At 51.1% G+C, this 14,523-nt stretch overlaps 1 protein-coding gene across 3 annotated transcripts in view; it reads left to right on the top strand.

Moving 5' to 3' along the window:
* The window catches only part of CABIN1 (calcineurin binding protein 1), a 151,211-nt gene that overhangs the window by 68,498 nt on the left and 68,190 nt on the right, over nt 1-14,523 (top strand). For 2 of the 3 annotated variants that reach the window (XM_040619499.1, XM_040619498.1), the window contains exon 26: nt 1,878-2,056. In XM_040619499.1, the coding sequence (XP_040475433.1) occupies nt 1,878-2,056 (179 nt within the window). The remainder of the gene's footprint in view (nt 1-1,877; nt 2,057-14,523) is intronic. The other variant, XM_040619500.1, reaches the window with a different exon arrangement.

Genomic DNA, 14,523 nt, shown 5'->3' with positions numbered 1-14,523 from the left:
GCCCGGTGCCACCCCAGCCTCAGGGGCAGGTCCTAGGGAGAAACCAGCTCCTTCCCTCTCCTTCCCTGCATGGCAGCACAGCTCTGCCCTATGCAGAACACTGCAGGAAAGCAGTTCTCACGTTACAGGTTCTTATTCCTGGGTCCTTTTCCATGGCCTTTCCCAAGAGTAGGGGCCTTGTTAGGGCCTGTGTGCTGCCTGTTCTCCCAAGAAGCAGAGAGGGGCACTGGAGGCTCTTCCTGTGGTGCCCGAGAGTATGGGGAAGCTAGGGCCTTGGTGTGGTTCCCTCACTGGGCTGGAGAGGACCCTTGGGCCTCCCCTTGATTGTGTCCCAGACTTCTTTTACCCCAGTGTCCACATCTTGGAGCTTCGTCCCAGCTTGCCTCACCGCTGTGCCCCTGCCTGGCTGGGCACTGTGCAGGGCTCAGCTTAGTGCCAGAGAGACCTGTGCCCAGTCTCTGTCCTTGAGGCCCATTGTCTTATGGGAGAGATGGGCATGCTCTTGACAGGTCACCCAGGTGGATGCGGTGTGCCCTAGAAATTATAGGTGTGTACTTTTTAGTCACAGAGGGCCCCCAAGTACAATGATGTTGTCTTTTATTGATCGTAACTCTTTAAAAAAAAAATTACTGGGGTGGCTGGCTACCTCAGTCAGTTAAACATCCAATTTGATTTCGGCTTAGGTCATGATCTCAGGGTCATGGGACACTCAGCGGGGAGTCTGCTTGGAATTTTCTCCCTCTCTCTCTGCCCCTCCCCCTCACTCTTGTGCATGCTTGCTCTTCCTCTCTCTCTCAAATAAATCAATCTTTAAAAAAAAATTATTAAATTATAGGGGCGTCTGGGTGGCTTAGTCAGTAAGCGTCTGCCTTTGGCTCAGGTCATGATCCCAGAGTCCCAGGATCGAGCTCCGTGTCAGTCTCCCTGCTCAACGGGGGGAGTCTGCTTCTGCTTCTCTCTCTGCCCTCCCCGCACTCATTTCTCTCTCTCTCAAATAAATAAATAAAATCTTTTAAAAAATTATTAAATTATACAAATAATACATGAATGTATTCTAGTTATGGAAAATTCTGGCAATGTATAAACAGATAGGCTAAAATGTGACAAATTCCTTCTCCTCCCCAGAATTAGCCACTGTTCATACTTTATTTTCTCAAATAATTATCTGTGCATTTACACACACTTACATTTACATGTACAATTATAGAGTTTCTTTTATTTTATAAAAACGAACTACTGAAGCTGCTATTCTAGAGTTTACTTCTCCCCTGACAAGGGGTCCATCCACTCCATTCTTTCTAGTGGCTATCAGCAGTCTGTGGCTATGTATTATTCCATAGCATGGGTGCATCATGTTTTCTGTAGCCATTTTGATGGAACATTTCAGGTATTTCGAACTTTTTTGCTCAACAGTGTTGTAGCAGATATCCTTATACACATGGGAGCTTGCAGTAAATCCAGATGTTTTCTCTGTCTGCATCTTGTTGGGGATTAAATCTGTCAGGCCTCGGGCATCACATGGAAGGGTGTGCTGACTTGGCATGGAGGGGACCTGGGGTAGGTGCTTCTGAGGAAGGGCTTGTCCCCTCTCCTGCAGTCTCCTGGGGCCTGGGGCCTGAGACAGTTGGACAGTGGCCAGTTGGGGGCCAGAGCCCAAGTGGGTGCCATGGGGGCAGCTCCTTCAGCACCTTGGACCACCAGCCAGAGGGGCAAGTCATCTGAGGTGTGTGGGAGCAGTGGGCCCTAGGAGGGCAGAGGAGGCCCTTGAAGGTGGCATGGGGTCCAGCAGTCAAGAAGGGCACTGTTTCAGACCAGCACATGTCCCATTTCGGTGGGATGTAGAGATTCTGACCTGCACCCCAACCATCTTCCCGCAGAGAGAAGGCCTGCCTGGTGGACGAGGACTCCCACTCTTCAGCTGGGACACTGCCGGGCCCCGGAGCCTCCCTCCCCTCCTCCTCTGGCCCAGGTCTGACATCCCCACCTTACACAGCTACTCCGATTGACCACGATTACGTCAAATGTAAAAAACCCCACCAGCAGGCGACGCCGGACGGTACAGTCCCTGTTCTCCCTACTGCCAGCCCAGGGCGGCACGCCAATCACGGGGGAGGGTGCTTCGGGTGATGATTCGCTTTGTTTTGGTGAGGGGGGGTGCTGGGTCTGGGGTGACACGGGCAATGTTGCGGCTGTTCATTAACCTCATGGCCTCACGGTGATTCTGTGCTTCCAAAACACGCTCAGGGCCGCCACCTGCCAGTTAGCCCACCTGGGGGCTGGGAAGGGGCAGGGCAGGCTAAGGTGTCTTGCGTCTATGAGCCTATATCTTCCCACCTGAAGAATGCGGGTGTTAGGGGCACTCGGAAGACCCTGTGGACTCGCTTTCGGGGTCTGTAGGCTGCCTGGAGTGGCCTCCATGCAGTCAGCCCAGTGGTGCTGGCATCGTGCCTGTAGTATTATGGCACATCCTTCTGACAGCCGTGGGAAGGCTGAGTCTGTCACCCCTGGGAGTCCAGATAGGGGAGTGGGGAGAGTCAGCTGGGACCGTGTACGAGGCCGTCCCTACATGGGATAGGGCAGGTGGCGACCTTTGAACCACATTTCTTACTAACATTAGGAGGCTCGCATGCTGACCTCATAGCTTGATTTCTTCATGTTCTCCTCACCTTTACAGCAATAAGCTGTGATAAAGGCTTTGCTGGAATGAGCCAAATCCATGGACTGAGAGGGCATTAAAGTGGAGCTCTGGGGAGTCAGTGACAATGCCAGCAGACACGCAGGCCTCGCTCGGAAGTTGATGATCGCATCAGGCTGTGGGGAAACAGGCCTTGCTCTGCCTTCCCCAGGGTGTGGGACATCCTTCACCCATCGTGTGGGTTCCCAGAGCATGTGGTGTTGTGAGTGAAAGGGGTGTAAGGGCTGGTTTAGAGAAGCACTGAAGGAAGCCGGCATGAGGGAGCCCTCTGGGCAGGGATTTGGTGGTCTGAGAGGAGAGGAGACTTGGCCCTCCTGGATTCTGTTTGGCCTGCGGGGAATGTGTGGAGAGACAGGTTGTGGAGCTGAGTGTGTGCTGCTGCATGACTGACTGCGCCACCTCCTTGCACCCTAGAGGACCGATTCAGTCCTGCACATGTCCTGAAGCAAGCCCTTCCCCTTCGTACTTAGCCCAAGTCCAACAGGAGAACCTCCCTGTTCCCAACCTTTTTATCAATCTGCTCTGCAAATTAGTTTCTGCCAGGACGTCCTGTGAGGATTTAACATCATGCCAGATTTTGTGAGAGAGGAACGCCTTTTGTGGCTGTCCACAGGTCTGTGGCCGGCACCCCTTCCAGCCCTGCAGGTTCGAGCCGAGCTTGGGTAGCCCCTAGAGCTGAAAGTGGCTCCCCTGGTGTGGGCACACCCCCGGGAGCAGAGAGGAAGGGAGGCAGGAAGGGACCATGATGACGCCAGGCAGTGTTGCCCAGCTGCCCCATGCATGTGGAGCTGTAGGGAAGCAGAGTGTTGGGGGCAGGCACTGGTGTGACATGTCCTGAGTGCCAGCATACTGGTTATTTGCCCTGGAAGTTTGCAGAGGGAACCATACATATGGGCTCAAATATAATTTCAATGATTGTACATTTTTCAGTGATTGTAAAAAAAATTTTTTTTCAAAGTGATTTCTGTCAATGATGTGGAACCATTCATGGTCTACCTTTACCCAGTCCCAGCCCGGTGTGCCAGGAAGCTCTGGACTGGCCATGCTGTGCTCCACACAGGCCTGGCTGCATAGTGCTTTCAGAACTCCTGCCCTCCTCACCTCAGAAAGAAAGCAGTGTCTGCAACAGGAAAATGTTCGGGCCCTAAAATAGCCATGATCTTAGAATGTTAAAGTGGCCCTTTTAGCTATTATACCAGCAGAAGCAGCAGATTGCTTGTGTCAGGGAATATACTGGTAGCCTCAAGGCCTGCACTGCCCACCTCTGTTCCTGCCTCCTGTGACCCAGCTGGGGCTGGCTAACTACCCTGGGAGAACGTGTAGCCTCACACTTTCCATACAACGCCTCAGCCTGAGACCAGCCTCCCTTGTGGGAGGACAGGGCATTAGTGCTCACTCTAGGCCATGGCCAAGCCCTTCTACAGGAAGGCTGATGGGAGCTTCTAGCCCTGGTACCAGCCAAGAGAAGCAGTTCAGGGACCCACTCAAGGCCAGACAGGGAGGCCAGGGCAGAGCAGGCCTTGGAGTCAGGGAGATCTGCATTTCAGTCCCAGCCCCACTGCTACCTTGCTTGGCCACCTTGGGTGAGGGACTTCGCTCTGAGCCTGTTTCCTCACCTGGAGAATGGGAATAATGTTTTTCTCATGGGTATTAAAGGAAGGTGCACACACATTGCAGCCACATCCTAGACGCAGTCATCCCCCGGTCATTGGAGTTGGCACAAGAGCCATGCAGCACCGCACATGGTTTGCACCCTGTCTCTCAGGCCAGTGGTGTGGCCTCAGAAGAGGGGCAAGTGGTGTCCTTGGAAGCAATAGTCTCTGAGTAGGCCTGGGCCTCCGGCTTTCTGGGCCCAAGTCTCTTGCACCCTGCAGCCTGTCAGAGGCTAACTTGTTACCAGCTAGACAGGGAGCCAGGTATTAGGACTTCCCTTGGGTACAGTTAGGATACCCTGCCTTCGAGCTGCCCTTCTACTTTTGTATACCTATGCTTCAAAATCAGAAGTTAGCTGGGGTCAGTTCTTATTTGGGGTACATTTTTAAAAGAGATTGAGAAAAATAGCTTCACGTTTTATGGAGATACTCGACATTTGATAATGGCTTCTCAGTAGGACCCAGATTTGCTCTCTGGACTGGCCCCACCTGCACCCTTGTGCCATCCTGCACTAGTGTCGGAAGCTTCCTACAGCCTGTCCACAGCTCTGGCTAAAAACCCTTGGTACTGGCCCTTGTGTTGCTCTGAGACTCTACCACGGTCAGGTTTGAAAGCCAGCCCTTTGCAGGTCGGCTGGGAGGGTGCCCACAGCTGACCTGAAGAGGGGCCCTTTGGCCAAGCTGAGAGAGAGACTGAGAAAGAGGATGAATTAAGTCATGGCTGCCACTACGGCAACCCTGCCTGACCACTCCTTCCTGGCTGCCTAATTTCTCCCTTCCATCTTGGGACTTGTCCAAAGTCCTGAAATCCTTAGTGTTAACACTTCCTGACCAGGAAAAGGAAATCACATAGGGAGTACATTGTGACCCTCAAGGGGCTCCCAGTGATTGCTGTTTATACATGTTCAAATATAGCATAATGAGATTTCTGAAAAAATTCTGTACCCCTGCCTGACATGGAGTATGTGAGCGTGTGTGTGAGTAACTGGGCTCCACCACATAGCAGTGTGTGCTTGCTCTGGGCTAGGCTCCGGGAGAGGTTTCTGGAGTCCCATTCTCACAGCTGCCCTGCAGGTTTGGACATGTGTCCGGTTTCCTGGGAGGAAGCCAGGCTGAGGGCAATTGGGTGCTCATCCAGGGCTGCCCGCCTAGCTGGTGTGGAGCCAAGGGAGAGCTGGGATCTAAGTTTCCTTCCATCCCAGGCCAGAGAAGACTAACACTGGGAAGGTCCCAGTTGACCTGATGGAGACTGGATCTGTGTGCATTTCCCTGCTTAGCTTGTTGGAGGTTTGTCAGTAGCAGGGCCTAGGAAGCAGGGTTGTCACAGGACGCCTTGGTCCATACTTCGCCCAGCTCAGCCAGCCTTCGGGATGTGTACATAGTGGCTCTGTTGGACTGCCAAGACCCTTGCTGTCTGCCTGCCATGCTCAATGTCACCTGAGAATCTCGGAGCCACAATCAGCCTCAGAGAGCAGAGGCCTTGCCCTGTGGTCAGTCTGAGGCTGAGCCTTCTGTGGGGTTCTTCAGCCAGCCCATGGCCGTGCCCATCCAAGGCCCATCAGCATCGCGCTGGTGCATGGAATGATCCTGGTTCTTGCTGCAGGTGCTTGGGGAAGGCAAGTGTGAAGCTGTGAATCAGCTAAGGGTCAGGGTGCAACTCAAACCACCCCCAAGAGACCTGGCCTGGCCTTGGTGGGTGAGAGGCCTTCCTGAGAAGCCAAAGCTTAGCAAAGGTCTGGGGGTGTGTCAGTGTTTACTGTGAAGGGTAGGAAGAGAGAACAAGCTGGGAGAAGAGTGGGAGCCATGGAGGCTGGTGTTCAGTTTTGCAGGACGCCCATCTGGCCCTACTTACAGCACGAACAGAGCCTGCCCTAAGCCCCAGGCTGTAGGGTGTGGGCCATATGGGAGCCCAGGGTGCCCTATGCAAGCTCCCATGTGACCATCTGTCCTCACCTGCCATGTTGTCACCGTTTGTGTCGTGTCCCATCTGTGCTCATCCTCGCCTGCTCACCTACACTGCCTCCACCAATATTGCCCGTGCTGCCCCTAACCCTGACCACACTCTGTTCTCCAGGCTTTGTCTTTCTGCTTGCACTGTCACGGCTCGCTTCAGGGGACAGCGCAGACCGCATGCTTCGTCCTCAGTCCGGCTCCCTGCTCCCCCTGTGACCAGGAGCTCCTCCACATCTGCTGGTCCTGTGACTTGGAGAGTGTGTGTTTGATGTGCTTGGCTTCTGCCCACAGCCCATGTTCTCAGTTCTGGCCAGATGCAGTGGTGGTCTCCTCCCACCGCTCGTCCACCTGGCAGGTGACTTAGTCCTGTATTTCCATTGCTTTGCTCTTTCTGGCTTTAAAAAGATACAAAGCTATCCTCACAAGGACAAGTGTGTAAAAATGCACATTGTGCACAGTAGCCAAGATGTTCTGAGGTGGGCCCTGTGTGTGCAGTCCATGGTGTCCGGGCTTGGGCCAGGGGGCGCTGTGTGTGGCATCCGTCCTTGCCAGCCTCCCTTCCCAGGGCGAGGGAGAAGTCAGCTCATGGGGGGCAAGCTACATTCCTTGAACAGACGTTTTCAACGTGGGAGAGGCTCGTAGTGGAGCTTAGGTGGCCCTGCATGTGCCCCCTCAAAGTGGGGACTGATGTTCGGGCAGGGAGGGAGGCTGTTAGAGGGCAGAGCCAGCCACCTTTGTTCTTTTCTCCATTCTTACCTTCCAAGAAGCCTCTCCGGGCTGAAGCTGGTCATGGCATATGTTGAGTGCCTGCTGTGTGCTGGGCATGGAAGGGGGCCCCATGACGAAAGCCAGGAGGAGGGCACCCTGATCCGTGCTGCCTGGTTGGATCTGTGTGTGCCTAGGTGGTGTCCTGGGGCAGTGGTTGGTGCCAGGAGGGAGTGCCATGAGCTGGCTGTGGGGCCTAGTGTTTTGGGAGGACTTCTGGAAGAGGTAGCCCTTCAGAGAGGCCTGGAGGGCCATTTCAGGTGAGGGGCAGTGGGAGCAAAGACATAGAGGTTGGAGACCCCTACTGCATTTGGATAGTGAGGTGATTGGGGTGGGAAGAAGAGAGACCTTACAGAGAGAGAGCTTGAGAAACCAGCTGGGTCCGAGATAGGGGCACAAGGACTCTTTGCTCGAGGCACAGTGTGACAGAGTGATGTATGGTGAGGGTCATACGGTGAGCAGTGCACACGAGGCCAAGTCTTCTCCCAGCTCTGAGCATCAGGGGCCCAGAGGGGTGGCGCTGCTGTCTGAGCACTGGCCACAGTGATACTCTTATGCCCACCGGCTGCCTCTGTGCATCTGCCTCTTTTTTCAGGGGTCCTCATGTATCTGGTATCTCTCTTCTCTTGGGCATCTGTCCAGGCTCCTCGGTCTGCCAGAGGGCGCCCCTCCCACACAGCTAGCCTGGCTTCCGCTGGATGTGTTCTTTTGTGATGGTCAGCGGGGACCCACTGGGGCAGAGTTAGTCCAGCTGAGAGATTTGTCAAAATATTGCTTCCACCCAAGTTTACTGTTCTTAGAAACCTTTTGCTTTCTACTTGGCAGAGCATTTGTGATCTTTTCAGAGTTCATTAGTCAGAGTTGCTGCGGATGTTGATGGTACAACCATGCCTTTTCCCTCAGACTTTCATCAAACTGAGCTGATGGAATAAATGGTTGTGAGCTGTTTCTAGTCTTAACTGCTGGAGCAGGTGAAGAGAATGTACCAGGAAACTTTGTAAGCAAAGAGTTCTTTTAGGTTGGCCTGGAAATCCTGAGAATGTTCGAGGGATTTGAACTGAGTCAAACCTGAACCAAAAAATCGTCAGAATAGTCTGCTCTCACACTCAGTGGAATGGACAGCCTTTCTGTCACCAAACCTGATCCCTTTTCCTCTGCGTCCCCAGCTGCCATTCCTTTGCAGTTGGCCCTGCAGGTCCCACCTCAGAAGTGGAGGTGTCATCAGCAGTTGGCTGGCAGATGAACATCCCTCTAAGGATTCCAGGGAGGGGCTGGGGTGGCCCAGAGGCAGATGTGAAATGTTCCAGTGATTAACAGTAAGAGAATGAAATATTTATAATTTTGCCACAAATATTAATTAGCGCGAACAGGTTTCGTGTGGGCAGACTTTTAAAAGAACATTCTGAAGAAGAGCAGAGCCAGCCTGTCCAGCCTGTCCAGCCTGTCCACTAGTATGTCTTCTTCCCTCTTGATCTCTAGGCAGCTCCTTAAGGAAATCAGGATCCTGGGCTGTGGGCAGTCCGTGGGGTCCCATTTTAGGTACATGCTTCCCTGGAAGGCCCTCTCTGCCCAGTCCTGTAGGAAGCCTGGCTCTTCGGCTGAGTTGGGCTCTCCTATGCAAAAGAGCTTTCCATCTGTCTTCCTGCTCTGCCTCAGGACCAGGAAGCCAGGAAAACCCCCAGCCCAGGCCAATCTGCAGAATGTCCATGTAGTGGCAGAAGCAGGAAGGCAGCCAGTTCTGCCTGCCTCTGATCTCCTCTTCTGGCTCTGCTCCAGCAGGCAGGTGAGAGAAGGGAGGGCCTTTGCCTCCCAAGCCCTGGCAGACCCGCCTGCTTATTCTCTGAGCATCAGTACAGGCCAGCACCCTGGGGGTGTCCTGGGGTGCCTGTAGGATGTGGAGGAAGCACCCCAGGCCATTAGTGCAGAGTTACAGAAAGCCGTATGTCGGGGGGGTGGGAGAATGGGATAGACTGGTGATGGGTAGTAAGGAGGGCACGTATTGCATGGTGCACTGGGTGTTATACGCAACTAATGAATCATCGAACTTTACAGCAGAAACCAGGGGTGTACTGTATGGTGACTAACATAATATAATAAAAAAACATTAAAATAAAAAAGCCATATGTCAGGTCATTTGGACCCTTGGCCCACAGCGTCCCAGATAAGGAATGTGATATCCATAGACCACTTTGAGGAAAAGGTGGGACTATAGCCAGGCCTGGAAGGAAGCTGCAGGCTCTTTAAGCCAGAACTTCCCCCCCAGACACATATGGGCTCCCCATGCCCCTTTATCAGGGCATAATGCTAGCATCCATGCTGTTCACGGTGCTGCTTGAGCCTGTGCTGAATTCAGCTGGCCAGGAGGCAGGTGGGACATGCTTAGGGTGGTTTGGGTCTTGCCCAGAGCCATCATCTGCCCAGTGATAGTCATTCTTTAAGAGCTTTTCATTCCTCTCATTCACCCTAGTGATGTAAAAGAAATGAACTTAGTTTTCTTTTAATCTGACTTGCTTCTTGGTGTTAGACCTTGGTGTAGGTTGCTTCCTAGTATTCAAAACCAGGATGATTTTAAACAGCTTTGTGCCAACCCTCTCCAAAAGGATTGGAGAGAAACTTGGCCCTGGGCTGTCATTTGCAGTGATGTGCTTGTCCTCTGTTTCCCAGACACGCACCTCTCTCAGGGGTGGGCAGGAACCTTGGCAAGCACCCCCCACCCTCTTGCTTTACAGGCCTGGTAAGAAGAGGTCCCAGCTCCAGCCAGGGAGGGCACCTCAGTGTGCAGAGCTCCCCCCTCTCCAGCTCTCGCCCAGCAGCCCGCCTGCAGGGGGCACCACGCGACTGTGGTTGGGGTGGGGGGTGAGGCTTCCAGATCCGTGTCACTTCCTTCTAGCATCAGCCTTCCTCAGGGCTCCTTAGGTGCTCTTGATCACCCCTGGGACGAGGGCTTGTCTAGAATCACCATGGTGCCCCCCAAGGCTGATGTTGGGTTTTGCTCTCCACCCTTTCAGAGGGTGGGCTGTTCTGGGTTCTCGTGTGTATGTCTGAGAGGCTCAAAACGGGAGGCCAGGTCACAGTCCCTCAGCTTGCATGTGTCCTGCTCCTTGGCTGTGGCTGTTGTTGCTGTGGATGTTGTTTCTAAAGAGTCTCATCAGAGGCCGCACCTGCTGATTTTTGCTCCCAAGGGAGCAGACCCCCCCAAAGCCCAGTGCTGCCTGGTCTTGCCCACGCCATTCTTAGTGCAGTCTGCTGCCTTCCCTGCTCGCTCTGGTGCAGTAGAGGTTTCCTCGGTAGGCAGCATCACGAGGGTATTAGCATGTTGGGAGTAAATATCCGTTTACTAAGCCAATCCATGGTTTTTGTAATAATCACAACTGGGATTCCAGCAAATTAGTGATTCTTTAGGCCCAAAGCCCAACAGCTTGTGAGTGCGTGAGCTCATCAGGCAGCGTGCCAGTTCTTGTGAGATCCTCCTGGCTAGGCTCGCTTCCCAGACGCTTGCCACACGATGTGCTGCTCAGCCGTGCAGTGACTACAGCTGGATGCTGGCGAAAAGCACCTGCCCTGGCCTGACTTTCAGAAGGGCTTCTTCACTGCAGAAGTGTGGCCTGCCATCTTGTCTGAGCCATTGGTATTCTCTTTGTCAGGGCCAGAGTAAATGCTGCACGGTGAGATTGGTCACTGGGCTGTCACGCCTGCATGGCAGGCACTAGGCCAGGCCCCTGTGGGGATCCCATTTGTGTGTTGGGGACAGAGCAGGGAGAGCAGTGATAAATATGTTGGGCGGCCTGGAGCAGCCCAAGTGGCAGACCTGGGATGGGAGTGTGGGTCTGAGACTCCTGAGTCCTGAGCTCCTGCAGTCACCCTGTGTGGCCTCTGGAGCCGAGGTTCTCCTTTCCACCGAGACTGCAAATGGGCTGTCCCTGCCATTTCTCTGGGAGAAGTGATCCCCTCACACTGGGGACTTGGGTTTGGGACTTCTCATGAGGGCTGCAGGCCTGCCAGGAATCCCCATTTGGTGCTCACAGAGCCTTGGGGTCTGGCCTTGCAAGTCAGGGAAGAGCCCCTCACTGAATGTGAGACAGAGGAGTCCAGCCAGGTCCCTGCTCCCCCATTAGTGAGACACAGAGCTTCTGTGTTGGCCGCTGAAGGGTCTTATATACACTTCACGTCCCAGTTTCTGTTGTACCACCAGCCCAGCTGATACTGATACCCACCAGTTACAGGACAGTAGGCATTCCAAAGGCAGCTAAGGAGGAAGGGCTATGGCAGGCTCTGTGAGGCTGGCTGAGAGGTCACTGTCTCCAAACCCTGGTCTATGATCAGACATGGGTGAAGAGGGTGGAGCTGCAGAGCTGCCTTTGGAAGCACAGGCCTAATTCCTTGTTTCTCTGTGCAGGCAGGACCACTTTGGACGGCCCTGTCATGTCGGTGTGTAAGAAGCGATTACCACCCCATCCACACGATCCTGCTTAGGCATAATATGCAGACTGGCATAAGCAGAACCCTGTGCCCATTCAGAACAAAATCTCTAATGTCAAGTTGGAGACATTACTGGGGGAAAAAAACGGCTCAGGTTCTCTGAAATAATAATGTTGATAATCAAGGGGATATTTTGTCAACACTTAGGGTGTATCGAGTCCTGTTTCAGGCACTTTACATGTATTAACGTATTTAATCCTCGTAACAATTCTGCGGAATGGACATTTGTATATATCACAGTTTTACAGCGGAGAAACTAAAATGTAAAGAAATTATGGCAATTGCATAGGCTCTCCAACCTAGTAAGTGACTGAGCAGGATTTGAACTGAGGCAGCCTGGATCTCCCAGAGTGCAGGCCTTTGATTTTGTTGAAACAACTTTACATTTTGTTGCAAGGTTTTTGCCCACCAGCCTGCTCACTTCTGTCTTCCTAGGAGGCTCCCAGTATTTGAATTAGTTGAGCAAAGGATTGGAAGGTCCTGGGGGCCGTGTCTGCCTCTCTCCCTGTGTCCCCAGATGCTGCTGTACCATTGACCTCTCTGAGAGGATATGTAGTTGTAACTCGTGGGTGGGCAAGGGCTTAACCTGTTCAAGGTCACATAACTAGTGAGTACCATGAGAGGAACTTGAACTTGGCTCTCTTGATGCCTATTTCATTGAGCTTCCTCTTTCAGATACACAAAGTTGGAGACAAAGTTTTATTTTTTAAGGTTGTGTTTTGTCTTTTATTATTGGTTTATTGTATCTTTTTTAAAAACGTAAGGGGCGCCTGGGTGGCACAGCGGTTAAGTGTCTGCCTTCGGCTCAGGGCGTGATCCCGGCGTTGTGGGATCGAGCCCCACATCAGGCTCCTCCGCTATGAGCCTGCTTCTTCCTCTCCCACTCCCCCTGCTTGTGTTCCCTCTCTCGCTGGCTGTCTCTATCTCTGTCAAATAAATAAATAAAATCTTTAAAAAAAAATAAAAAATAAAAAAAAATAAATAAAAACGTGACTGCCTTAGGCTTAACAAAATACATGTTTAAGTGATCATAGTCCACCTTCAAGTGATCTCATACTACTCATGTGCAGTGAAGGAAACCATTTCTTGTACCCTTGTTTTCATTCCTTTTACTTTTACATAAATTATAAGCTCACAATAGGCTGCTGCTAGTTTTGCTTTAGGCAGTAGACAGGAATACTTTAGAGGAACTACACATGAGGAAAAAGAATGTCTTTTCTATTATTACTTTAACCATTTCTGAGGAACTTCATTTCTTTATGTAGATCCAAATTTCTATCTGGTTCCAATTCATTCTACCCGAAGAACTTTCTTTAACATTCAGATTTCGTGGTAAGGAATCCTCTCAGCTTTTGTTTCCTGAAAAAGTCTTTATTTCTCCTGCATTTTTGAGACATATTTTCACTGGATATAGAATTTGGGGTTGACTTTTTCTTTTTTTAAAATTTAAGTCATCTGGACACCCCAAGTAGGGCTCAAACTCAACAAGCCTGAGACGAAGAATCAAATGCTCTTCCAGCTGAGCCAGCCAGGCGCCCCTGGGGGTGACTTTTTTTTTTTTTTTTTCCTTTTAGCTCTTTAAAGATGGTGTCTGACTTGCATGGTTTCTGATGAGAAGTGTGCTGTAGTTCTTAACTTTGTTCCTCTATATATGATGTGTCTTTCTCTACCTTGGAGATTTCCTCTCTACCTTTGGTTTTCAACAGTTTGTATATGAGACCTCTAGGTGTGGTTTGTTGTTGATGTTTTCGTTTTTGTTTTTTTTTTGAGTATGTGTGGAGGAGTCTTTGCCCTGCTTCATGTTCTCTGAGATTCTTAGTGATTTGATGTCTTCCATTAATTTTGGAAAATTCTCAGTCATTATCTCTTTAAATATTTCTTCAGGCATGTGTCCATCTTATTTCCCTCCGGGATTCTAATTAGATGTTAGGTCATTTGGGTTTTCTTGGGTGCTCTGTTCTGATTTTTCCCCCCACTCTCCTTCTCTCAGTTTGGATGATTTCTACTGACCTGTCTTCAAGTTTTGGTTATTTTCCCCTCAGCTGTGTCAGGAATGCTGAGAAGCTTGACAAAGGCATTCTTTGTCTCTGCTCTTATCTTTTATTTCCAGCATCTTTATTTGACTCTTGCTCATAGTTTCCGTCTCACTCCCCAAACTCCCCCTCTGTGCATGCATGTGTCCACCTTTTCTACCAGAGCCTTTAACATACTAATCACATTTATAAATCATATTCATCTTAGTTTTTTTTTTTAAGTGTATTTATTTAGTAATCTCTACACTCAATATGGGGCTTGAACTCAACCCCAAAATCAAGAGTCACATGCTCTTCCAACGGAGCCAGCCAGGTGACCCTGATCTTAGTTACTTTTAAATTTCCCATCAGGTAGTTCCAACGTCTGGGTCATCTCTGAGCCTAGTTCTGTTGATTATTTTCTCTCTTGACAATGTTCTTTTGTGTGTGTTTGTGCCTCATTTCTATATTGAATATCAGATATTATGTGTAGGACAGAAGAAACTGAAATAAGTCCTATTTATGCCTGGAATGGGCTTCTCTCTCCTGTTTCTAGGCTGTTAGGAGGGGGAGTTCGGCTAGTCAGAAGTTGAGCTGGGGTTGGGTTTTGTTGTTGCCATGGTTACCTTCAGTGTACCACTGGTTTCGAATTCCTGTGATCTTACCTTATGCTCACAGCAGAGCTGATTTGCCAGAATATTTTCTCAGTGTTCCATTCCCACCTTCAGCCTTAGGCCTTTTGTGTACACTTCAGGGAGGGTCTCTCTCCACGTTCTTGCCCCTTTTCCTGTGGTAGACTGCTTTGCTTGTTACTCATGCTTGCTAGCCTGGGGTAGGGGCAGGGCTGGTTCTCTTTTGTCTTTGTCCAGCCTCAGACTTAGACAGACTGTGTCCCTGCATCACAGGAGTGGGCTTTTCTTCCCCTAGTGGTGGGAGACTTCAAATGTTTGGGCCCCAAATGGTTTCT

The sequence above is a fragment of the Ursus maritimus genome, unplaced genomic scaffold (assembly GCF_017311325.1).
Source record: "Ursus maritimus isolate PB19 unplaced genomic scaffold, ASM1731132v1 scaffold_33, whole genome shotgun sequence".
NCBI classification, from domain to species: Eukaryota; Metazoa; Chordata; class Mammalia; order Carnivora; family Ursidae; genus Ursus; species Ursus maritimus.
Note: the sequence above shows the minus strand (reverse complement) of the source record. Positions and strands in the feature narration are given on the sequence as shown.